Consider the following 27,991-nt stretch of genomic DNA (forward strand, 5'->3'; position numbering starts at 1 on the left):
AAACTTTCCATATTTATACTTCCTTAGTCGGATTTTGCCCGTTAACAAACTCGACCGAGAAGTTCCATAACTGTATTTTACGTATCAGTTCGGAAGTTATTTGTAAAAAAATTACGGTAGTTATTATGTCCGTCAAAATGTGATATATGTGTATATATAAATTTGAGATGACTATGGTTTTGAGGTTTACAGGCCGTGAAACTAAAAAAACAAAAATAAACTATATAAACATGTTTCGGAAGATGCACCATGGTAACGGCTACAATAGGTGGCCTTTCTTCGAAATCCACCTAAAAGCTGACAACGTTCCGTAGTTTTGGGAAAGTTTGTCCAGAGAATGTCAGAGTAAGAGAATAAACATTTTCCAGACCTTTTTTTTTATTTTTAAAGCTGCACAGAATATATCATACATAAAAATTGTCACACATTCGTAATCGAGATGTAAAATTTCAGAAGATGCATTTTGTATGGATGTACATGTATATGGTTGCGGGGCAAATTTTGAACTTCTTGAGGACGGTGAGGTGTTTTGGCTGATATGACTATAGTCGGTGCGAAGAGTAAAACATTTTAATAATTTTTTATTACAAAAATAGTTTAATTAGAGTTTTAAAAGTTCAGTAGTTAATAGAGAACAGGAAATTCACACTCGTGTGTATACTGTCCCCATAACATGCTTTTCTATTGACTGATTTCTTACTGCATCAGAACCTACCCTTCTTAAGATTGTGTCAATGTGATTGGTTTACTCTACTGGCATTTGGTAGTTGACTGGCCTGCAGTCGTAGAGGGGAATGTCGAAATGCACACGACCCAATCCAAACAAAATAAATGCAAAGGTATAAATGTTTTCAATCTCCCTGGCGATCGACCTGCAAATTTCGGAGCCGCTTTTTGCATCAAATGTGCGTGGGGAAGGTTTCGAAGGCTCGGTGCAGGTCGCGAACTCGCTGTTCTGCGGCAAGAACGAAGTTCCTCTCGTAGTGTCACAACTCGCGACGAGTGGAAGTCGAGGATGCTAGAAGTCTTCGTCCCATCCGGAGGTTTCGTCTAGCGCCGCCTCTTCGTTCGGGTCGTACGCTTGAAAGTATTTCATGTCCGTGTTGCTCTTTACCTGGAAGCCCAAAAGAAAACGAATAACTTTCCTTATTACTGAGGAGATGTATGAACCAAGGACGACATATTGGTTTAAACAGTTATTCAACCATAAAAATGTTATATCAATTGATTTTCAAATTTTTTTTTCAAGCATAGTAGGTATATAATTTAATGGATGCCTGAATTCAATCGTGGCTGACTGCTGACAAATAGTTTTCCCTGTAAAGTCACTGACGTTTGGTACTGAATTCATTTTTTATTGACTACAACTGTATTAATACTGTATATAGACATTACTTCATGGTATATGATAATCTCATAATTTGTGATCTCTGTCTTAATGAAGGATTTTTTTAAATATTTATAGTTAAAAAAAACTGTTCAAAACCAAAAGAGTGTCTTTCGATTTCTATCCCTCCCCTTAAAGCAAACACCTAAGTTCTGTGATAGGTTTTTTTTTTTGAGTTGGGAGACTTTGTGGTGGATTACGGACTAATTAATTCTAAAAACATTCGTACTCGAGGGGAACTCGAACCCACGACTCGATAGCTAGAAGTAATTAACGATGACCCCTTTTACCACCGAAGCCAGTGTGTTAATAAGTATAATGTAGTTGGTGATTTTTAATGTATAGTGAAATTAAATACTGAAAAATAAAATAATAATAGGTATCTATTATTCTTCTAACGGTAAAAACATCTTTACAACATATTATTTTCCACCTGCGCACAGATAATGTCTAACAACGTATTGAAGTCCTTTATGTATTTCGCCACTTATTCTACTTTCACTTCAGCCTAGGTGATATTTAGTGATCGGTACGTCTGTCTTCTAGCTCTGGGTGATGGGTTCGAGTCCCGCTTCGGATGTGAGCATATGTAAGGTTAGTTTTTTTTTTTTTTTTTTTTTTGGCTGTCTGAATAAAACATTCTGGTGAATGTACTTGCAGAGTTTCTTACATCATTAGCCACCAAGGTAAGAAAATGGTGTTTATGAAGAAAAAAAAATTCACAAACTCCAAACAGATAATGAGTTACTTGGCGTAATTTAAATATTTTTAAACACACAGTGTAATAAAAAAAATACTAGGTATTCAGTGACATATAAAAAACCAATATTTCAACAGAGTATTTGTTCATCGTCACTTGGAAACCTATCAAAACATTTACCATTTAATTATATCCTTAAATTAATTAATTTAGAATCTGCAACATCTTTATTTTGCTCATTTAGTTACTAAAAAAACTTTTTTTCCTGACATGTATGATTGGAGTTTCCCGGCTTCTGGTTTGTAGCCGCGTCGAAGGCAAAGATATCCCCGACGTTTCGGTTGACGTTGCAGTTTCCATCACTAGAGTAGCAGTAATATACTGCGGTTATTGCACTTTTATTTTGAGAATACAGTCCCTCCACGCTGAAGTCAGTTCCACACAGTTTAAGTGTTTGTGGTCCTTGCTAATTAAACTGGGAATGATTTCAAGGGAGGTTATTAATACGTGCCAGGTGGAAGGACTATACGCTTTTAGTAATATCTTAAAATATGGTCAGGTGACCCGAGTGCATCTATGCACAAACTGCAAGGCTGGAGGGCCAAGCGATCAGCGCCCAGGCAGCCCGAGGGAAGTAGCGAAGTGGGGATGGCTACAGTAAACCAGTGATGCACCGGAGGAAACCTGTAGCTCGTATGCAATGAATTTATCGCGCCCGATCAACCCGAGGTTAGAAAAGGAGCTTAATAAGTACTCTCGCCTGAGAGGGGAGTGTTTCCTGATTGGCTGCAGCTGTAGGCCAATCAGAGCCTTCCTTCTTTTGTTCGGCCTGTTGGTTTTTTTCAGTCATGAATCCCCAAAACCTAGCTCTACATCATTTAAACAAAAGATAGATGGCCTTCTGATTCGCCAAACGGCCTTGTTAACCAGAAGAGAAGAGGCCACTGATTGGCCAGCATATCCGGCAAATCACAGAAGGCCCAGCTCCTATTGGCCAAACCAACAGGCCGAACAGAAGACAGGAAGGCTCTGACTGTCCCACAGCTGCATCAGGCGAGAGTTTTAAGAGACAGGATAACTTGCAATAAACTCAGTAGGTAACCACTCCCTGAAGATGGCGACTGCAAATTCAACCGAAACGTCGTTGATATCTTCGCCTTAGACGTGGCTACAAGTCCAAGCAACTCCAGACAATGGCCGCGAAAGCCTGCGATCTTTGTCATGTATGCTTGCATGGTCAGTATAAACGTAGCAAGTAGCGAGTTTCAACTACTGAGCATACCGTGTGCGTCAGTACAAGTACAGTGGAGCGGCAGTAAACGTGTACTCACTCGTCGCACGATGGGCGAAGTGATGTCCTTGCGTCTCAAGGCGTCCCACCTCAGTGCCTGGAACCAGCTGAAATCACACCCAAACACGTTTTTTTTTTCACGCAGAATCTTCGGTGTTGAAGATCGCTAACTCGTCAAGCTCACGTGACGAGGATAATGTTCGCAGCTTTCACGGCCATTGTCAGAAGTAGCTTGGCTTCTTAGTTTTAGCCGTGTCCTTGGCGAATAAGTGAGTAGGTAACTGCTCCCTGATGATGGCTACTGCAATGTCGACCGAAACGTCGGTGAATTATTCGCCAAGGACACGGATACAACCCAGAAGCCAAGCTACCTCACGCGTCAAGGGTCGCGGGTTCGACCCCAACACCCCGACGTGACTAGACATTATGAGCACCGAGTTGGTACCTAGGTTATTCGTAGTACATTGCAATATGGTATTTCCCGTCTTCTTAAGGGGGATTACGCCTCACCATCTGGCAATTTCACATATTTTGACCTCCTCCCCCCCTTGAAAAAAGCTTCCGCGTCAAACATTTTGGCTCGACGTGGCACAGCAGTCAGCTGTGGCTACTTGTTGAAGTCAACACTCGTGAACCAGTGTGATTATCATGATAGATGAAGTCGCCCGCGTGAAATAGTAAGTTGTTCCCTTGCTGCGTTTACAAACTAGAGAACCTGTTAGTAAATGTGTGGTCGCAGCAAGGTACAGAAGGTCTGGTGTAATATGATTTACGACTTTACGGGCCAAAACATTGGGATAATAAATATTTAAAAATTATAATTATAGCCAAAAATGTGGGGAAACATTCAAGAAGGCGGGCCATAGACCTCCTTCCGTGCGATGTGAAAACAATTTTACAATTAGGGTGGGGGGGGGGGAGGACGAACTTGCAATCAATTAAAAAAAAAATGAAATACGGAAACAGAACTATACTCATCTGCCCTTAGAGTATCCTTAAATGTTTTTCGTAAACAGACAGCACTCTGGTGGCGTGGTTCTTTCTAGAACTCTGCACACCATGTGTGTGCCCGGGATGGTGGGGGAGGGGGTGGGGGCTCAACTGAGCTAAACATTATTATTATTATTATTATTCCAGTCAAGGGGGTTTCCCCCCTCCCCTTTTTTTCTTTTCTGACCCAGCGCTCTTAGCCTAACGGCCCTACCGCCCTGGGGGCCCCACGGGCGTGGATGCGGATCACGCCGCATACGCAATCAGGAAAGGGCGTTAGAGCTTCGGCTATACACAGGGGCAGAAGGCTACCCATCCCAGCATGTGTACCACCATCGGCCCCCCTACCCCACTCGGCTGACCAGAAAGTTGGATGATGCTCCCTTAGCCCTCCGGAGTTGTCATCACTCCTGGCGCCTGCCCCGATCTCCCGCCTCACGCTGGGACTCCTCAAACCGCCCAGCGAACCCGCGGCCCGGTGGAGGTCTACAGTCTAAATGAGTAGACATGTGATGTGCTACTACGACGGGCGCGCGTGTGTGTGGTCGGCTCACCCGTGCTGCCGGATGTCCGCGACGCCGCGGCCCTGGTAGCCCAGTCGCTCGGCGGGCACCCGTCTGCACAGCTGGCGCACCAGCGACCTGGCGCGGGGAGACACGTGCGCCGGGAAGCCCACGGCGTCGATGCCCGTCAGGATCCGGCTGCACACGTCCATGGGGTCGGGCGCCGCGAACGGGGTCCTGCGGTCACCGCACGCACGTGCCTGCCCTCGCAGTGGCTGCAGGCTCCCGCGGCCATTGTCCGGAGTGGCTTGGCTCCTGGGTCGTAGCCGCGTCCTCGGCGAGTAACTTACCGACGCTTCTGTCGACACTGCAGTCGCCGTCATCAGGTGGCAGTAGGTAACTGCTACCCTGATGACGGCGACATTCGGTCGGCATTGCAGTCGCCGTCATCAGGTGGCAGTAGGTAACTGCTACCCTGATGACGGCGACATTCGGTCGGCATTGCAGTCGCCGTCATCAGGTGGCAGTAGGTAACTGCTACCCTGATGACGGCGACATTCGGTCGGCATTGCAGTCGCCGTCATCAGGTGGCAGTAGGTAACTGCTACCCTGATGACGGCGACATTCGGTCGGCATTGCAGTCGCCGTCATCAGGTGGCAGTAGGTAACTGCTACCCTGATGACGGCGACATTCGGTCGGCATTGCAGTCGCCGTCATCAGGTGGCAGTAGGTAACTGCTACCCTGATGACGGCGACATTCGGTCGGCATTGCAGTCGCCGTCATCAGGTGGCAGTAGGTAACTGCTACCCTGATGACGGCGACTGCAGTGTCGACAGAAGCCGTGTCGCCAAGGACGCGGCTACGACCCAGGAGCCAAGCTACTTCAATCCTGTGTTTGACATCTCGGTTCTCGTTGTGCGGCGTTTGGTAGGAGCCACTTCGCGAAAAATGATGAACGGGAAATGTGACACAAAGATGGCGGACCCAACGTGGCAACAACCACGTATGTGGTCACTTTCGTAAACGTTGGGGCACATACCATAACGTATCGGAGTGCCAAATGAAATCCTCGCGATAGTGAAACTACCCTGGAATATATGTAGCTGGTAAACTAAAATAGTCATGGCTGAAAGTAATCAAAAGTTTTAAAGTACACAAGAAAACTGGCATTACACTGCCATTTCCATCTCTGTTCCAATTTCAATTAAAATGTAGCAGTATAGAAAAGCTATTACGTGTCTCGTAGAGGTGCAGCAATTTATATAAATTAAAAACTACATTTATTTACGTACCCAACGCAATTTCAATTAGTCACAAACTCATAAAACTGCAAAATGTTAGTTCATTTCGGGGTAGAGAATGACAGCTCCGGCGGATTTTCTTGGGTTTGTCATTATGTTAATAGATAGGTAAATATTGTAGTACCAATTTTTGGTATTATTGCTGTGTCTATATCTACGATAAACAAATAGGTACATAACGTGGAAAGTGCTAATAAAAGTCATAAATAGTTGTTTATATGACAGATTTCGCGAGAAAATAAAATCTTTTTTAAAATGATTCTTATTTTTATATTTCTTTACTTACTAACTTTCAGTCGGGGGTTTAAAAAAAAATTATTTGATCCTTTTTTTTCATTTAAGATTTAAAAGGAAAAAAAAAATCTTTGACGCCTGGTAGATACGCAACAATCACAAAACTTCATTTGAAGCGGCTGCCTAAAATCAGGGGCACTGATTGTTAAGTGGTGATATACACGCAAATTAAAAATATTTCGTATATATATATACATATATGAAATATATATATATATATATAAATGTTTTCAACTTATATTTACATGACGAACATGCAGCCAAAGTTTGTCGGTTAATTCAGACTCACTCTGTATAAACATAATATTTTGTTCCTTCCTTAAATGGCTTTAAATTTTTCGTGTGACATTGTGAAATCGAATTGTTGCTGCTTAGTTTGAGAAATTTTATGGACTACTTCCACTGACTTTGTTTGACAGCTTGTGCAACATCCTCAATAAAATCTTTGCAATTAGAATAACTTCGAGGCGATTACGAATTGCAATACAGTGCGTAAAATCTATAATTCACGCACTATAATTATCAAAAACCCAAGAAGAGAATTTAAAGCAAATGCAAATAGAAAGAAGACCCATATTAAATATATATAATATTTACTAAAACAATAGCCAAACAAAATAAAATTTAAACATAGAAAAACTTTCACCAAATCAGTTCTTGTTACTCATTGACATTTCTGTACATCTTGTTTGTACCAAACCACAATGTTTTGTGATTTCACATGTGATCAAAATATGTAGTCGCTCTTGTGAGCCAATTTACGCAAATATAGTGACAAATATAACATGGCTCGTTGTAGAGAACAACAACTACAGTTAGAAGCAGTATAACTGCCGTCCTCACCTTCCATCGAGCAGTTCGAATATGAGTATTCCCAAGGTCCAGTAGTCCACAGCTCTGTTGTGGCCTTTGTTGAGGACAATCTCTGGCGCGAAGTACTCCGTCGTCCCGACCATGGTCCACGTCTTGCCGCTCGTCCCTATGCGCTTGGCGAACCCGAAGTCAGCCTGAGGGGGAAAGCACAACTGTGTTTTTTAAAGATTTTTTATTAAAATTAAATTAATTAACCTTTTTTGGAATATGTAAAAACATTTATGAATTTTTAGCATTAAAATTACGGATTTTCAAGATGGCGGACATGATGTTATACTAGCTGACGATATACCTTGGTACTGGTGGTGGGAGGTCAGTCTGCCAGTGGCTATCGTAGAGGAAGGATCGGTCGCCATTTTTTTTATATTTTTTTCCTCACTGGGTTTAAACTGAGGACTCCATGATGTAAGTGCGTTTTTATAATATTTTTTATTGAAATTTGATTAATTAATTTTTGTATAAATTTTTGAATTTTTTTCCAAATTTATAGCATTAAAATTACGGATTTTCAAGATGGTGGCCATAACGATATGTAAAATGGTTTTTTAAAGATTATTTATTAAAATTTTATTAATGATTAATTTTATAAATTTTATTTTTTTCATTAAAATCGGATAATAAATAAAGGTTTTCAAGATGGCGACCGTAATGGAAATTGCAACATTAAGGAGTGGGGCATTCGATTCTCAAATGGTAGATAGTTTGAGAAAACAAAATGGCGGAATTCAAAATGGTGGAATGTTCCAAGATGGCGAATCCCAGATGGCCGCCGGGGTCGATCCACACACCACACCTTGAACCCTGTCCCCGGATGCCCATTTACATATGTACTACTCCAAAAGTTTCTTACTTCCGTAATTTGATATTATTGCTGTATTTTAGCATGCACCTAGAAAATAAGTTCACTGAATTATATTTCGTACTTGAAAATTGTTTGTACGGTAAAACGGGGATTCTAACTTATTTTTTAAAACTAAAATTAGAATTTCAGTAAAATTATGCACATTAAGACGACGGGCGTTCGACAGAATGACTTGAACTATGAGGTATAGTGCCGCCTAATAAACACACATTTAATGAGTGTAAGTTACACCTTCGTGGTAGTAACCAACAAACCATCTTAATGTATCCACGTGAGTCGAGCAGCAAGTTCTCCGGCTTCAAGTCTCGATAGACTATGCCTTTGTTGTGAAGGAAGTCGATTGCCTCCACGACGCAGCCAGTTATAAACCTGGCCACGTGGTCTTCAAACCTGCGACGCTCTTGCAGCAGGGTGATGACGTCACCGCCCAAGCAAGGTTCCATGAGGAAGTAAATGTACTTGCTGTCTTTATAAGTTTCGTACAACCTAAAAAAAAATGAAGTAAATGGAATAATGTTACGACATAGTAAGGTGAACAGAGAAAGTCAAAACGTTTTTATTTTTACTTCAGGGAGACAGGATGTCATAAATGTGTTCTTTCGCCGTGGGATAACGTGAAATATCGCCTCTAGCCAATAAATAGTGTAGAGCAAGATGTGTGTTATGTCCCATGGGCATTGTATCTAATCATTTAATTGACGGGTAAGAGGAGGATGAGGTTATAAGAAGGTTATAAGAAGGGAATGTCCAGTCTTGGCGGTTACATCAGTCGCCTCCCAACATCGTGATCCGGGCTCGATTCCGGGAGTGAAACCTGGATTTTTTTGCAAGTAATAAAACGTTGCGGAGGTTGCTGTGAGCCGGTGGATTTTCTCCATGTGCTCTCGTTTTATCCTCCACTTCAACTCGCCGCTTTACCCATCTTCCACCCGGGAGTGGGCTCCTCTCTCTTGGGAGAAGATGAAAGCCGTTTGACGTGTCGCAGCTGTTGCGAGCTCTAGTATCCGAGGCAGACACCAATGACTCTGAGGAAAGCTTATAGCTTCTCTTCACCAATAGCGTTTTCCAAAGAGGGCGCTGCCTGGTGCACTCCAGCCTCAGTCATCCTCACTTGTCTGAAGGGACGCCAGAGATGAAGGATGGGATGAATCTGCGGGAAACAGCGGGTGCAACTGAAACCTCTCTGGGGGGTTTGACTTACTGAGCCTTCAGGCTGTTAGGTCTCAAATGCCTGGACTCCATGTTGGAATCCTGGGGCTCGATTCTGAACTGCACACTGCGAATAGGCGGCAGGCGTGAGTGTTGTCGTGTCGTGGTATCCTCTAACACTAACGACAAAGAACGGGCACTTTCTACAACCAGAGCGTCATTTTGCAAGCTCCCCTGTTGCGAAGCTTTGCCCATTAATTACAGTGCTTGCGGTCCGACTAGTTCATTAATGTGTCCAGTGATTGTAGCCTCGCGCACAGGAGCTTGGAAACTGACGAACTGTGACGAACTCCTGCCTGTGGCTTGACGTTAGTATTTGAGAACACCACAGGCCCACAGGGGGGATAACCCGTCATAGCTACTGCCGAACCGAAGTCGTCAACATGGCGGACTCACGTGTAGCAGCAGAAACCTATATGTATATAATATATACACACATATATACGTACCTAACTATTCCCGTCATGCGATCGGAATTTTCGTAACGCTCGAAAACTGTAGCCCTCTCAGCAAAGAAGTTTCACTTCAAAAATTTGATAACTCGAGAGGAAGCATACTCGTGGCTAGGCAGGAACACCGCGGAATTGAGTAAATAAGGTGAGCTCTGGGAAAGATTTGACGCGGGAGGAGTGCCAACTGAGTCTGCAATATTTTGGCAAGAAGGTGGACTGATGCGTACGGGCAAAATAGGAAACAAGTCAACCAACGACTAGCGAGGGTGCCCTAATGAAGAAAGCAACTTTCAGGTGGAAAGGTTTGAAAAAAATTAAATTGAAATTCACAAACATGAAAATTAAAAAAAAAAACTAAATAAACACCATGAAAAATTGAAATATATAATTACCTAAAATTACCTAATTGCCATAAAATTTCCATAAAATTACCTAAATGTGGCACACTAGCACGGTAGCTGCATCGACACAGACCGCAGAGGGTAACCGCGGGAACTGGAGAGCTGCAGGACCAGCCCCCCAGATACTCCGCTCGGTCTTGGCCCTTCTGCATAGCAGAAGCAGCGCCCAGTCTATATATTACAATTACGCTTTGAGGGTTTCCAGAGACCTTTGGGACCCAACGGACAGAGGGCCCGGTAGTAGGCAAGGTTTCCTGACCATCTGCCGTTGCATGCAGAGCGCACCTTTCCGCTTCATCAGACACCTCTTCCACAACAACTGAGGGTGTCGAGGGGTGAGGACTCCCTGGCAGAGCTCACGATGGTAAACAACCCTGGCACCGCGAGAAGGTGGTGATTTGCCTTGGCGCTGAGATGCTATATATTCGCGTCGTTGCACACATTCCGTGGTCCTGATGAGTTCTCCCTCGGGCTAGAAACAGCTTCGACACCTCCAGCGACAGACATCTTCTCCCGTAGATAAGGACCTCTCCCAGGACTCGCAATGGCAGTGGCACTCCCTCTGAGAGAACGGTTTGAGGGATCCCTGATCCCAAAGGTGGCAGGTCGAAACAGCTCCGGCACTAGCCTAGACGGCTAGTAGACGGTGAATATGTCCTCTACCGGATCACGGGTAATCTGGATGTTTGAGGGGTCCTAGACTGAGAATGATATATTTGTGTGGAATTTTACCTAGCCATAACTTCTGGTTAGTTGATTGGGTACCGAGAATGGGAGTTGGTGCTGATGCTGGGATGGGATGTCTCGGCCTCTCAGTATAGATTCGTCCCCTACATCCTCTGAATCACGATGAAATGGCGTCACGTTTCTCCACGGCTATTGGGAGACCGTGACGCATGTGCCCTGCCACCTGGGGAGTTAAAGTACAAACTAGGCGCGTTAAAGAAAGTTGCAATGTTTTAGTATTGTAATGAGGTCAGTGTCGATGACGAGTCATTCATTCTAGCTTCCATAAGCAAATGATGGCCTCGTGCACAGAAGACAATTTGAATTTTGACCGGTGTTGGAGCCGGAGCCTTTCACCTGGGCACGAAGGGACAGCTGGCGCACGCGAGCATCACGTGCTTCTCGTTGTAGACGAAGGTCTGCAGGCGCTGGCTCACCACCAGGTGCTTGCTGAGGCGCTTGAGCGCGTACGTGGAGCGGCTGGCGCGGTCCTGCACCAGGTCCACGCGCCCGAAGGCTCCGCCCCCCAGCACGCCCACTCGCCGCAGGTTCTGCAGCCGCACTTGGGCGCGGCCCTCTGCGGGCAGCCACCGGGCAGACCAGGAGAGGGAAGCCTTCTTAACAGGGCCGGTGCAAGGTAAATTGGCGCCCTAGGCGAAAAATCTTAATGCCACCCCCCCCCCCCCTCCCAACCACCGCCGGACACCCCAAAAAAATTTTCCTTGCCTCAAAATACATCACGTAAGCCTAAGATTTTGTCAACAATCAAATGTAAGCAGGCTTGTGTTTTTTTTTTTTTTTTTTTACTTATTACAAATCATAAACAGGTCACCGTGGACTTAAAATAATTACTTATATCAATATTAACATTCCAAACTGTTACAAAAATCCATTTTCATCTAGTTTCAATAATCGTTAAACATATTATTTCAGCTGTTATGTGTCGTGCTGCGCCGCCCCCAGCTACTTGGCGCCCTAGGCGGTTGCCTGGTTCGCCTGTATGGACGCGCCGGCCCGGCCCTGGTTCTTAACGCAGACGAGATAGCCAAAACCCGAAGTTCCCCGAAGTTCATGCTTTTTTTCCGTATCTTTAATGTAGCTATCCTAACCAAATCAACCGTCCACAAATGTTTTAAAGTATTTATAATGTAGCTAACCTAACATAATTGACCATTGGTATCCTTTTATCAACACCGCCATATTTATCTACAATGAACCAAAAAAAAAAAACCTCCGAAGATGCACGATCGGGCGTTTTCTCTCTCTCGTCTGTGAAAAGAAGGCTTCCCCTCTGGAGAGGACTTAGACACTGACACTAACACTCGCCATGTGACCAAGCACTGAAGTGGGACATTAATGGAACATTCTAACGTTCCTGCTGCCTTACACAACTTACACATATGTGTCTGTAACGTTTGTGCCGTGTTTACAGGAAATAAAAAAAGATTCTGTACTTTTACAAAATATCCTTTTGAAAACTATTTGCCAAGAAATAGTTTTTTTGATACTGCAATAGAGATATTTTAACTTTGTACAGTACATGGCTATGTTTATTTTTTACACGTATAATTTTTTTTTCGAGATAATACTGAGTATTTCTTATGAAATTATATATTTTAGATTATGTTTCATTCAAGCATAATTTTTTTTCATCATGGAAAATATAATCGAATATTCAACAACTTGATTTAATTTTGTTGTATCATCCTGGAAAGTTATTCAGGGAATGGTTTACAAAGAACTTTAACTATTAAAGGTACTGTACAACACAAAGTATTTAAGTCTCTGGCATTACTGCAAACAGAATTTTGTAGTGAGACAGTAGCTTTCTTGTAAATGTACAAATATACAAACATGTATAATTTATACGAATATTTATGTTTCATTCACAAATAAAAATTACAGTATGTAGTCAAATATTGTAGAAGTCAATAAATCTTTGTAGATTGTAAAAAACGTGTTCTGGTTATGAAACACTGTTTTAATACAAATGCAAGGATGGTAAATTCATTTCGCGATGACAGCAAGTTTTCAAAAGACGAGAGAAAAAATGTGCCGAAATCGCCCATTATAATACACGGAAATTTGAATTTCGCGGGCGTGCTGCAGGACAAGCCGCTAGGATCGCTGCAGTCATGTGTCGCCAGCGCTCACCATGTTAAATGGCCTGAGTTTTCGATATTGTTCTTCTACAATATTTGATGCAGCCCTCTGAAGCCTCCTTCACAAACTGTGCACCCTACATGTTTCTCCCGAACGTGACGTAGCCACCGCGGAATATAGCACTCTGGGATTTCTCCATAATGAAAAAAATCTGCCTATTTTGAAAACATTGTTGTATATTTACACTCACAAAAGAAATAAAGTTTAATTTTAAGAAGAAAAAAAGTTTTTTTTACCTGCTGCTTCTCGAGGAGTTTCTGGCAGGGGATCTACCGTGGGGTACGTCTTACTCTTCAGGCCTTCGATTCCTCCCAGTAGTCTCTGGAAAGGCCTGGAAAAAAAACAGCAAAGACCAATTTGGAGGAAAAAGAGTATTTTAGACTGCCAAGAAAGGATAATTGAGAACCTCTAATTGTAATATTAATAATTGTTTTGGCCAAATTGAATGATAATTCACTAAGTTTGTGTTTATAGCAAGTCTCAATTTAACAGCAGCACTTCTAAATTTATGTTTAATCTTAGGTCTGTTTCATTTATTGAAATAAATATACTATTTATAATTAATTCGGTTTTTAAAGGACGTAGTTAGTCTTCCTACCTCATTTCACTCGAAAAATCATCGAACTGTGCTTATACTTGGCGTTCAGAATCATTCTAATTATCCAATTAAAAATATACCGAATAAAATTAAGACAATATTTGAATTTAAGACATAAGAAATATTTACAAAACCTGGAACAACTTTCTAGCCATTATCGGACTGTGAATGAGTTCCCCGAGCCTATGAAGGCTTTATCTGGGTTCACATAGCTAGTTGTTAGGCCGGAATTGGTCATGGCACTATTTACCGTCATGACTGGCCAATCCCGATGCACAATGCATGCCTCCCATTCTATTCCTGGCTAAGTCTCAGCATGACTAAGTGCATAGGCTTCAGCCTGATGTTCAGAGTCTTTCTTAATCCGTACTTCTAAAAAAAAAATACCCTTAGTTTAAGCTTAAGTTAAAAAATATCAGAGTTGGCAGCACCTAATCACCACGAGGTCCTAGAACAATTCTTGGCCCAAGCGCTACCTGGTGACGATGATTCTCAACCGTGACCATTAAAATTATTAAAGGTATAAAACTGAAAATTTTACACGATACCTCCCTTGCATTTGCTGTTCACCCACAAATATTTACACATTCACTGTGTGTAATATAAAGAATGTAAAAGTCGCGCATGTTTTCGTATTTACTATACATATAGCTTTTTTGCAATACTGGGTTTAAAATTTTTCATACCTAAAAACGTACGTTAAAACACCCGTTTTAGCTGTCCAAAAAATACACGTTAAAGATGAAACCATTAAAGTAGTTTGGCTTCTGGGTTGTAGCCGTGTCCTTGGCAAATAATTCACCGACGTTTCGGTCGAAATTGCAGTCGCCATCATCGGGGAGCAGTTACATACCACTACTACTACTACAGTAGGTAACTGCTCCCTGATGATGACGACTGCAATGTCGACCGAAACGTCGGTGAATTATTTGCCAAGGACACGGCTACAACCCAGAAGCCAAGCTATGTACTTCAGGCAATGGCCGTGAAAGCCTGCGAACATCATTGTGAAAGTATTAGTTGAAACTTGTTGCAGACAAGTGCAATGGATCTTTAATGCTATTGGTAATCAGACATGTGTACATTAGGTTCACACCTCAAAATAATCATCGATACTCCCCCAGGCATGTAATCCCGTTAGGGCGTGGTCCTGGTTAGGAGAAGGATGGGGTCTTTTACATGCCAGACACTGTTACCAGTGCCTAACACGGGTTCCGAGAACCGGGAAATAGATTCGCCATTTCCAATCGCGGCATGTTACTGGCGAACGCACGGCTAGGTCGAGAGGTTGAGGAGACTGGTAATCAGACAGTTGACAGAAATGTTGAACCTTTGAATATATATACTGTATAGAAGTCGCCAGCCCAGGTTAAAATTTCTAATACGGTTTGAGGTGGTTGGTTAATTCACCGCCGCAATCGCCACCATCTCTAGGGCATCGACTTGTGGTGGTCCCCAGCGGACAAGTGTCGAACTCTTCAAACACCCCTTCCCCCTCACGTTGAAAGACCTTGAGCTGCAGTGAATGATGGGTGGGGGGTGCGGGGAATGACAGCGGGCGACAGTGCTGCGCTCTAACGTGTAAATAACAACTAAGACGATACAGGGCGTTACGAGCTTCCTTTACCGTCGTTTGCGAATGATGAAATCCCAAAAGAAGCTAGCCATGGAAATCACTGAATGATGGGATTCTGTACCCGAGTGAAGTGAAAATTAGCTAATAAAACTTTGTACTGGTCAAATAGTCAGTGTTCCGTTCAAAATATGGTTTTATTTTAAAAGTAAAATACTTATTTAAACTATATTTCGCGTTTGTACAAATTTACTTTTAGATATTGGCAAGGAAAATCAACATACCTTAAACAACCTTCTCTTATTCAACGTTATCTATTAAGTAGTAAAAGGGGTAAATATTATTTAAAAAAAAAATGGAACCCACTAAATCAGTATTCAATAATAAAATACGCATATTAAAATTTTTTGTATTTAACTTTTTTCGGTAATAAAAATTCAGGATGATTTTGGTTTAATTGGTTACGTATATTGCTATATTTTCTAAATCACATAGAAAAGGGAAAAGAGTAGGTACATCAGTGAAAATTCCAAAATTTAGTTTAAGTAATACTAGCCATACAAAAAAATCAATATGCGAGATAAGAAATTTGGTAACTGCTCTACATTTCAAATAAAAATGCATTGGTTTCATGAATACTGAAATGTATGCGTAATAAGGCATATTGTGTTATTATCCTAAGCATGACTATAACTAAAAAAATTACCGTAATTTAAAACGATGGCAGTCTTAACATACAATAAGTGCGCGAGTCTTAGTTTATATTTTAATTGGCTTCTTCGTCAGATGGAAAAGAGTTAAGATTTCATCAAGGAAAAATATATTCTCAAATTCACTAAACCGGGAGATAGAAAATAAGGTAGGTACTTAATTTTAAATAAAAGTTAAAATAGGCTTACGCTAAAACATTTAAAAATAAGTCGTAAAAATATTTTTATTTATTAAATATTTTCTATACTTGACAGTTCTTTGGGTATAATTCTTCAAAAATCTTTGGAATTTAATACATACTTTTCTTAAAATGGTAGAGTATCAGCAATACCCGGAAATTACGTGAGCAAAGCCACGGGTTATTAGATATACTTTTACTATAAAATAAAAACAACTATACATTTGTAGTTCACGAATGTGATATTTTGTTTATTGCTTCACAACATTCATTTGCCAGTCTAAAATTTCATCGTACCACTTGTCAGAAATGTCACCAAAAATGAGAGATAGATTTTTTTTGACGAATTTCAATTACGAGGAAACCTTTCGCAAGATTTTTTTCTTCGCAGTAGTCACTGGGACACCATTAATTTAAATCCACTAAGATAATAAAATTGTATGTATAATGATTTGTTTTTGTATATTTATATAACTTCCCAACCAATTTTTAATGATTTTCATGTGAATAAAAACTTGTAAAGCAATTTAATTAACTGTGTCATAATTCTTCTGATTAGATGGAAATACAAACTTTTCATCCGTAATATACGATGATAAAATATATTTATTATTGCAAAATAATATTCACTGTTCAAATGCAAATTTAAATAGATTATTCATACATGTTTCCTGCTAATTAATGGTTTAACATAATAATTTTTAGTATAAAATCCTTTTTCTCTTGTGTTAAAATGGGTTGCTAAAATGAGGAATTATAAATATATCACTTACTAAGTCCGTGCACAGATTTACACAAAACAGCAATGTAGATAATCTTTAATGGTAGTTTCTAATTTTCTGCCCTGAATAACATGAATTCGGTTGAATTCATACTAAAGTGAATTTTTTGAACAACTTAAATTGATGTAATAAATAAATATTTATTTTTTATTAAAAATCCACAAACTGTTTTTAAAATATAATATTTATCACGCCAGATCGAATAATAAACAAAAAATAGCTCTTATATGTTGTCTGTGTTTAAATAATTGTATTATATTTCATGGAAATAATATTTACCTTTCGGTTATTAAAAGAAAATATATTTGTATTCAAAATACTTGCGCATCGTTTTTACGAGCATAACTTGTGTATCTAACCTCAAAGCAAGGAATATAAAGAGTGGCAACTCAATGCTATAACAAAAACTCTTATTTTCTTTGGAGATCCGGGAAATGTGCGTTATTTATAAGCAACTTAACATAGTAAATCGTTAACTTTTCATATCAATGTTGGCAAAATTGATTTTTTTAGTGGTCATTCGTTACTGGGAATATTCACCATATAACGTTTAAGATTATTTATTTTGAATTACGAAACAACCAAAACATTATGTAAAAATGCTTCATCTTATGTTAAAAAAATTATAAACTGCATAGCCACAAAGTATGACATCATACCATTAGTTTCAGTTACTAATAACATTACGTGCACGCGTTTGAACAGTCATCGCAGCCATAGTTGTTTCATAGCTACCAAAATCATTCAACGTTGTCAAGCATTATTCCAAATTGTGTTTTGCCATTTTACTCAATGCGCCACTCCGTTAACACATTTTATAAATTCTGAACTACGAATGTCAGTATTTTTTTTTTTTTTACGTTATTACGTTTAAGAAATTTCTGTAGTTTTCTTATAATTAAAACTTAAATTTTGATGTTGGCATCTTTTAACCGCACTTTTTTTTTCGGTGGCCGTACTCCTCCAATTCAGTTGCGCCCGCCCGTATCTAAGCGCTCGGATTTCAACAAACGGCACCGCCTCTCGATAGAGTGAGACAGAGAATTACGCGCATGACCTTGAAAAAAGCGATGCTACAGCGCTCTAGCGTGGAAGCTGGTAACTACGAGTACCCTCTTGTGGAAAGAAGAGCTGTCTAGCGGCGGAGCTAACAACTACCACAGTTTTGGATCCGAAAATTGGAATAATAAATCCTATCCCCTCGCGACTTCTATAAGTTATATATATTCAATGCCTGCAGCAGGTGAAGTTCCCAAGCTGCTCATCATGCGCTCCTGAAAAACGTAGAGTAGATCCTATCCACTCGCGACTTCTATACAGTATATGTATTGAAAGGTTGAAGGGTTTGTAAAGGGCGTGGCGCCGGGGGCGGCACTCACTCCCTCGCCAGCACGAGGCACTCCACCCCCGGGGGCAGAGCCGTGACGGTCGCCTGCCGCCGCTCGTGGCCCAGCAGCGCCAGCTCGCCGAAGTAGCTGCCCGCCTCCAGCACGCCCACCTCCAGCTCTGCCGACGAGCCTGGCTCGAACACAGCCACAGCCACAGGTCAGCGGCCGGCTGTGGCCACGGGGGAGAAACTCTGATTACCGAGACCGAGACCTAGTTATGGGCCCGTCCGCTAGATAGTAGTTTTCGTAATATATTGCTGACATAACTACATTAATTTATTAGGAGAAGTAATGTATAAGCTATTATCAGGCAAACAAACCAGCGAAAATTCACACTATTAAGGTAGCCTAATAGCAAGTAAATTATTTGATTGTATTTTGTTCATACCTGGGTTTCTTTTAGTTACCCTCACACTGCCACCACTTATTATGTAGAATGCATCGCCTTGTGTGCCTTCTTCCACAATGCGATCACCAGCATCGTAGTACTTCTGAAACAAAAGGCATGCAAAGAGCATTGTAAATACGTTCTCTAAAATTCATATGAATATAAGCAGTACCTATGTTTTTAAACACTGCCGTGTACTACACTGTGATGTAAAATCTTGACCTGGGACTAGATCTAGATATTTACCAACGTCTTTCCGAATGTACCTTCATTTCATCTCTAACATTCTTCATCTTGACCAAAATTTTAAAAGAATAACAACTACTTACAAAAAAAAACTTTCTGCTTGTAATTTTTTTTTTTTTTTTTTTCGTGAAACAGTTTATTTTTAGTGCGTTCTTAAATTGAGTGTCATCAATTTCGAACAACGGTGTGCTATCAGGTTTTGCTTCAGACTTCGACATTTTTTTTTGTTCAGTGAAAACATTCCTGTGACTCCTCAGCCTCCTTATTCGCCTGACTTGAGTCCTTGTGTCTTTTTCCTCTTCCCGAGATTGAAAAATCACCTCAAGGAATGCCATTTTGGAACATTCGGAAACATTCAAACAGCTCTAACCGACCAGCTGAAGACTAGTCCAGTATCCCAGTTCCACCGCTGCTATGAGTATTGGAAGAACTGTCTCCAGCGCTGCGTGGCTTCCCGAGGAAGTTGTTTCGAGGGAGACGATATTTAAGTGTAATTATATTCGAGAAAAATATTTTTAAAAATTCATCTCTTTACTTAAAGTATCCCATCTACATTGTTGGGGAGACCAGGGGATGGACACGTCTCCATGATCGCCTGGTAAACGGGTGAAGGCCTTTTTTCCTTCAGCTCATGGTTGGACGGCCCAAAACATTGGCTGCACAGAAACAGTTTAACACTATAGTATTTCAATGGATCATATTGTGTTTGACGACCGAGCACTTCGTTTGTGCATTTGGGTAGCCTCGCTGGAAGTAGGCATTGTATCAAACAAAGCTTGAACACAATTTGCATACAATCCATATGCAACGATTACAGATATGTATCATCACCATCAGACGTGGTCGAGCGCCATTTCATGCAACGTTTCGGGCGTGACAAGATGGCGGTGGCCGAGGCGCCCAAGACGCTCACCACCGACAGCAGGTCCGCCATCTCGGCGAGGGACTGGTCGCTGAGGCGCTCGAGCAGGGCCACGCCGCGCAGGTACGCCACCTTGTTGCTGCTGCGCTGCCTCATGATCTGCTTGTACACCCGGCTGTCCAGCACCCACGCCAGCGCGTCCGTGCTCGCTGCGGACACAGGCCGGGGCCGTGTTGGGAGGACCGGCAGAGCGGCGACGCCACTCCAACTTATGCGCTAGGGGGACGCACCACAACGCCGAAATACCACAACGCCGAAATGCCAAATTTACCACAACGCCGACAGCTAGAAAACTGCTGTGTACCACAACGCCGAACTACCACAACGTCGAAATACACTAACGCCAAAAAATGTCATTGCAGGACTGCCACAAAGGTTAGGTTAGGTTAGGTTAGACTAGGTTAGGTTAGGATAGGTTAGATTAGGCTAGATTAGATTAGGCTAGGTTAGGTTAGGCTAGGTTAGATTAGGCTAGGCTACGATAGGCTAGGTTAAGTTAGGTTAGGTTATATTATGCTAGGTTAGGTAAGGTTAGGTTTGATTGTGGTATTTCGGCGTTAAGGTACATTTAAGAAACACACACAAATTCATTCAGTTATTTCGGCGTTGTGGTACACAGCAGTTTTCTAGCTGTCGGCGTGTGGTCAATTTTGACATTCGGCGTTATGGTATTTCGGCGTTGTGGTAACGACCCATGCGCTAGCGGTCGAATGGTAAGGTGGCAAAGGGTGGGGATGTAATTTGTCTATGCTAGTTGTAACGGTCAACATAAATATATCATACAAAGTAAAAATAAATTAATATAAATTGGGCTCTGGAGCTGATATTACTCCCTACCACCCTCCCCTTTTCAGGAGCCACGTTTGTGTTCTCATTGCATAATAACTAATTTTGAAACTGCAAGCACCGAGCACTTCCGTTTGTGCATTTGGGTAGCCTCGCTGGAAATAGGCATTGCAGCAAACAAAGCTTGAACACAAAATTGCATACAATCCATATGCAACGAGTTCAGATATGTATCATGGGTACAGGGTCCATCTTAGCGAAACTTGCATTTCAACAAGCGGAAGCCTCGGATGTATCTTGTGAATGCCTATGGTCAATATATTTTTAATCAAAAATGAAATAAATGGACGTCTTACGGTAGGATTCTACTCCTCTGAGTAACAAAGAGACATAACTGACCTTGTGATGGCATCGGAGTTGTTTGACTTGCAACTGGGTCACGGGTTAAAGGAGGAGTGACTGCTACACAAATTTTGAGCTAAAAAGATATGATATTTTCTTTGCAAACTAAAACTTAAAATATTCAGATTTTAAAATAACTTCTTGGCCATTCCATTAATAAGTGATCAATTCAACAATGTAAGCTTTGTGCACAATACAAGTCAAAAAATAACTAAAATTGAAAATATGTATTTATTTACTGTTCTTCATACTGGAACTCAAGAAGGTCATAATTATGAGCCGGTTGTATGCCATGCTTCTCACCTCGGATTGACGCGTTTCGAGGTTTGTCGTAAATGATGGCGAACTCGCCGAACACAAGTCCGGGACCGAAGGACCTAACAAACTTTCCCTGTTTTAGTACCTCGAACTCGCCTTCTCCAGATACGTACATGTAGTTCCCTGAAACACATCATTGATGATCATAGAAAAAAAAAAGTGTAGTTCGACTAACATTTCAAACAATTTTTTTTATCTTAATGATATTTATACCTTGGGCACAGCACAAAAAACGAAAATAAATGAAAATCACGAGTCATCACATTATTAAACCATAGAGCTTCGGTCCAAATTCAGATGGAAGATAATTTGTGCATGAAATCGAACTTATGATTAAATTATTACTATTTTGCATGCAATGAACAATTTGGGCGCCCATGTTTCATGTCTCTGCAGTACAGAAAAAAGTATTTGAATAACATTGCATTCAGTGGTACACATGTGAAATGTGGTCAAAGTAGTCAAACCTGTGGTTGTTTCTAGTTTTTTTTATTTTGTTCCAAAAAAAAACCTTATTCTGACACTTATGGAGGATCATATTTTGATACTTTTCCATGATGGCTTCTACAAAACGACAATGAAATTACTCATTTAATTTTGCGTGTCTCTAGTGATTTGCAAAGTAAGATAAGATAACTCTAACGAAATCGATACGCCTTTCTGCTTAGAATTCTTCGCATTGTCTCTGAAACGATAACACGGGAGGCGGATTGAGATAGCGCTATGATGTGCAAAATAGGCCGTAGAAATTATCTCGGAACATGGACGTGGGATGACCCGAGATAGCATCACGAGGAAACTCTTATTCTCGCGAACAGGAAAAGTAAGATACTTGGATCATTCTATGAAGTAAAGGAAAGATTAGGGTTTTCCACCACACGCTTACGCTCGAAATGGACGACAGAATCTCCCAGTTTCAAGCAACACCTTCTCTAATGATTTCGTTTTCGACAATTCATTAAGCCTAACATGAGTGTATATTCCGTACCTCGGAGGCATAAAACATTATGTCCACTTTTGGGCAAAATGCACTTTTAACCATAAACTTGACCACCGTTTGACGTCCTTTCTGTAGGAATACGTTAAGATATAAGATATGTCAAAAATTAACATATTTTGGGTAGAAAATAATTGAGTAAGTGAGGTATTATTTAAAATTCTTTAAACTGCTCTTTTAAACAGTATTCTTGTGACATAGTCTGTTATACCTCCAAGATGTATGTATATGAATATATATAATATTTACATATAATTGACATACCATAACTTCATAACGGAAGTATACAGGCAGAACACTTTCGCATTGCTCGTTACATAAATAATAAAACTGATGCGAATTCTAAAAATGCCCTAATTCACAGCCCTTCACACTCTCGAAAATGTACTGTCGAAAAAATCAGTTCTTAGTGGAGGCTCATAAAACATCAGGAATATACTTGCCAAATTTAAAGTTTATCGGTCTTACGGCTCCAAAGAACTGATTTTGTCTTAGTGAGTGGTATTTCGCTTGTATGGCCTATTTTACCACCTCCAGTTAAACCTTTAAGTTGAGCAGCCTGCAGTCAGGAAAAGAAAATTTCAGTTCTAGCATTGAACATAAATATTTATAGTCAATTGTTATACTCGGTTAATTTTCACAAAGAGGTATAACTGAAGTTGGCGAAATCGGCCTTTTAATAAGTGACAGAAAAATAAACACCTATTTCTCCTTCATTTATGATGAATGTATTCTTGTCATACTTTTTGCTGTACATTGCTCCAACTATAATGTTAATCTCCAGTGATTCGAGGTTCTTGAGGATGTTGTTTCTTTTGATGGTGTCTCGGATTAAATCTTCTGACCTAGGAGTAACAAAACGTCTTAGAATAAAAAAAACTTCAAATACACATTTTTGTCATCTGATATTTGACTACATGTTCTTGTGGCTGTATATTCACTATGTATTACGGATTCACAGTAAATTACATGAAAACAAAGGTGTATTTGACTGCTGCTTTGCAAAAATAAAAATTTCAAATTTCCATGTTTGTTACGAACCATTTTGCAACACAAGTTATGTTTACAAAGGTAACCACATCATAAGTATACATAAAGCGCATTCTAGTGCTACTAAATTGAACATATGGATATACTTATCCTGTGTTGCTAGCTGTCCCTAGTGGAATTACGTGATTTTGTGGACGAGATGCATTTCCCGAAATCGAGTCCAGGTGTTCACGTTAGATGGCCAAGCACTATGCGCACCAACATTTATATCTCACCTACAACACTGCCTATAGGAACGCCAGTGTCGATATTGGTGATACCTACTCTTATGTGGTAATGTAAAAAATGTAAACATAACGTCAGTACATTGATTTTTTTTTTTGTAAATCGAACAGAATATTTTTATAAAATTACAGATATTTGTAAATTTGTATATTTACATGAAAACTGTATCACTACAAAGAAGGTTTTGCAGTAATACTGGGTTCGGGTTCTTACCCGGGAATTTATGCTTTGTGTTGTTCCAGTACCTCCAATACTTAAAAGTTATAATTAAATCGTATCCTGAATAGCTTTCCAGTGTTAACTGCGCATATTAAAAATAAATGAAAGTCCAACTATTAAATAATATTGAATTATATTTTCCGTGGTTTAAAAATATATGCTTTATGAAACATCAATTAAAATTTGTAATTATGAGCCAATTTTTGTAATAAATACTCAGTATTATTTTGAAAAAAATCTTTAATAATAAATGCAAAAATATCAGTGTGTTAAACAAAGTTACAATATCAATCTGGACAACTATTCCCTGGCAAGTGGTTTCCAAAGTAACCTTTTGTAAAAGCACATTAAAAATTTTTTTACACGTGTGTTAGGAACCCTCAATAATTTACACTCTTTATGTTTAAAATTGTGTTGCAGGAGCATCCAGACCTAATAATAAACATACCATGTACAATATATTTTGCATCAATGTACCTTACATGTTAATTTAAATTTACATTTTATTAAACTTACCAGCTTTTGATGATGTGACGTTTTACCCTTTACACGTGACAGCCATGACATGGCTATGCTTGCCGGGGTATGGTGATTCCGCAGTGGCCTGCGTTGCCTCCCGCGGAATGAAGGTGAAAGGGACATCTAACCCCCCCTTCCCGGTCGGAGATCGAACCCGGGTCCCTAGGTCCACCAGTCATACACGCTAGCCACTGGACCAAGAGGGTGGACTACCAGATTTATTTCACTTACTGTAGTCATAGCAATAATATAGTGTTCAAAGTTAAACTGGAAAACATAAGGTAGAGGAATACATAGTTTTAATTGTAATGCACGAAAATTTATGCAAGCATGCCACGAAAAATCACTAAAGTTAGTAATAAAGATTTCCATTGACAGCAAGATTATTAATAATCAAAATATTAGAATATAGAGTATAATTTTTATTTTTTTTACTCATATTTTAATTAACACGTATTTGCAGTCTACAAAAATATTTCGGCATATCCGCACCCCCTTATAACACGTCGTTCGGTGCTGACTGCTTCCCCCTCCCCTTTTTTTTTCCATCAAACTCTTAGATCCGTCCCTGTCCACAACTGTAATTCGAGATTTTCAAAGACGCATGGCTGCAAGGATAAAAAAAACTTTGTAAATTGTCAGTCAAGTAAATAAGCCGTAATCCTTAGTCACGCGAATCTATGTTTTATATATTTAAACGTACATGTATGTATTTGTGTGTAGATATATAAACACACACATATATATATATATAAACATATATATATATAAACATATATATATATATATATACATACATAAAAGCGGGGAGTGGGTGGACGAAGCGGCGACAGAGGGCGTGTACCTTTTGTCCTTCTGGTGTGTGTTCACGACAACTTCCGAAGTTTTCCCTCCATACGTGTAAGGCCTTCTGCTGATAGGCGAGCGAGTTTCTTCGTTCTGCCTGTATGCTCCTTGCTGTAACAAGTGTCGTAGCCAGTCGTCAAAGAGCAGTAAATATTTTTTACTAAGGAAATAAGTGCCATCACTTTAAACTTACGGCTTCACGAGTAGGTTTCCATAACACAGCACAAATTTTTGAAGTGAAAACCTCTTTGCTGAGGGGGCTACAATTTTCGAGCTTTACGAAAATTCCGATCGCGTGAGAGGAATAGTTACGTGGTGGGGGAAGCGGTATAGGAGTATGCGGCAGGGTAGAGGTAGAAATGACGCAGCATATTTACGCACTTTCATTCTTGCCCACACGTATACTTGCACACTTGAATACTTGCGCAATAACATAATTTAGCGCTCACATACCTGCGACCTCAGCCAAAGAGAAATATGTTTCCTATACGGTACCTAATAATATAACAGGAAATAAGTTTTACTTCTGTCACGCGTGGACTCCAAGCGAACACTTTTTTTTGACTTGACAACGTCTAATAAATCGATGAACGCCGACTGCACGCACGAAAAAGTGTCCCGTTACGCACATTGTCCTGTTACGCACATTGTCCTGTTACGCACATTGTCCCGTTATTATGTGTACCGTTACGCTCATTGTACGCTTGCGCCGCATCTATCTCTCTTCCACTCGATTGGAACAACCACCGATTTGACTTTTTCGAAGCACATTAAACTTGAAACACTCCCATTCGTTTCCTACTTTTCCTATCATCGTCCCATCCTTAAAAGAATAACACGGATTGGAAGAAGTTCAATAGCAAACATGTATAAAAGTTATAGTTAAAATAATCTCTTCGTTAAAGTAATAAACATATTTCAATTAATGAGTGCAAATAAAAGTAAATTTATGAATTAAATTGTAGATTTCATTTCACTCCTTCTTTGTATCCATACAAAATAATGATAATTTAATAAAAAATATTCAATTTTATTCATAAAAGTTTGCAATAATTTCATCAATGTTTTGTTATGACGTTGTCACGTTAAACTATCGTCCGTAAACCGACTTTACGGACAACCAAATTTTTTTTTTTTTACCCGCGACCTCAGCCAAAGAGAAATATGTTTCCTATACGGTACCTAATAATGTAACAGGAAAGCAGTTTCACTTCTGCCACGCGAGGACTCCAAGCACACACTTTTTTTTAAAGATCAACTCCTGTTTAGAGTAAATAACTGAACAATCAAAAGAAAATTGTCAGCGTATCGATCGCACTAAAAATGGCTGAGATGGTTTAGTTCCTTCATTACAAGTGGATCAACAGTCATTACAAAGAATGTAAAACCTAGCGAACTACTCAGATTTACGACCCAAAGACATAAAACCTAGCACTAAATACTAACAACTTAATGGTACATATAAAATTAGTTTTAAATGTGCAGATCACTTCTTACCTTAAAGGAACCATCTTCACAAACAGAAGAGTTTATTGTTCCTTTTTTTGAGAAAATTAGCTTTCCAGTTTTGGAAAATAGTGGTGATAGACAAATGCACTTCATGATACCTAAGGACAGACATAAACATATATGATCTATTGTATGTTGTTTATTAAGTTTAGTTTTGTATAAACATTAATCTTCTAATAATATAGGGAATTTCAATGACGTTTGTTTATTAATTATGCTTCACTTAAAATCTGTCATTCAAATGACAAACTCTTTGTAGTCACAAATGTATGAATTAATGGTTTGGTTCTAAAGGAAATTGGAAAAATGCATTCAAATGGTTTCAGTTATTTTATCAGTAGCATTATAAAAGTTAGCCGAGAAATGTTGTTTCATAAAACAATGATTGTGTTTCTTAACGGCAGATAACACTTAGGTTATAATTTTGTAAAACTATTTTATAGCTATTATGATATTCTTATATCACTTACAACACATAGTAAACACTCACATGTCACATTTGTCGTACAACTGAAGTGTCAGTCTCTTTTAAAACAGCTACATATGCGTGTAATGGTGAGTTTGCAGCAGTTGAAAACCTGTAAGAGAGTCAATTTGAATTAATTTCATTCCAAATGATTACATTCAATCGAGATGACGATATGGCTATAGGTTGCTAGACAGGCTGTAGGTTTGGAAACGCAGTCAATAGTTCAGTATGTTCGCGTTTAAATTACGTTTTTGGAGGCTCTGCTGATGTACTTTCAGCTGATTTTAAATCATTCCGCCAGATTTCTAAAATAACATTAACGTGGACTAACAGTAAAACAATATGTTCTCTGGGGTTAAACGATATGGCACTATAATAAAATCACAAATTTATTTTTTTCATGAATAAAAATTTGAATTGCTTTCCGCAACTTGCAGGTAATAGTAATGATGTTTTCTATACGGAAGCAAACGCACAAACTTAGTCTTTCACAAGAATTACCCGTCGTTCGAGCAACGTTGTAATTCTGAAAGTTGCTGCTCTAGCTTCGAAACAACACTAAACTGCTTCTATTTACATAATTACTTACCATTTGCTGCACCGCTTTTCATTGCGGTATCTCGGAATCTACACGTACTAAACACAAGTCATTGTAACTTTTGACTGCTTGAAGTTGACCACGATGTTTAATTTTTTTTAGCAATAAAAACC

General features: G+C 39.9%; 1 protein-coding gene across 1 annotated transcript; it reads right to left on the bottom strand.

The window, feature by feature from the left end:
• Positions 1–373: 373 nt before the first annotated feature.
• LOC134532679 (cGMP-dependent protein kinase, isozyme 1-like) lies at positions 374–27,933 on the bottom strand. The gene is made up of 16 exons (XM_063369377.1): positions 27,870–27,933; positions 27,302–27,389; positions 26,800–26,909; positions 25,301–25,413; positions 23,146–23,288; positions 21,432–21,569; positions 19,932–20,089; positions 18,773–18,875; positions 18,376–18,514; positions 13,391–13,485; positions 11,349–11,568; positions 8,458–8,689; positions 7,312–7,475; positions 4,923–5,108; positions 3,419–3,485; positions 374–1,114 (listed from the first exon to the last, which is right to left on the bottom strand). Exons 3-16 carry the CDS (start codon positions 26,902–26,904, stop codon positions 1,019–1,021), a joined length of 1,959 nt encoding a protein of 652 aa, XP_063225447.1. The 5' UTR covers positions 26,905–26,909; positions 27,302–27,389; positions 27,870–27,933; the 3' UTR covers positions 374–1,018.
• Between the last annotated feature and the right edge of the window lie 58 nt (positions 27,934–27,991).

Source organism: Bacillus rossius, chromosome 6 (assembly GCF_032445375.1).
Source record: "Bacillus rossius redtenbacheri isolate Brsri chromosome 6, Brsri_v3, whole genome shotgun sequence".
Classification (NCBI taxonomy): Eukaryota; Metazoa; Arthropoda; class Insecta; order Phasmatodea; family Bacillidae; genus Bacillus; species Bacillus rossius.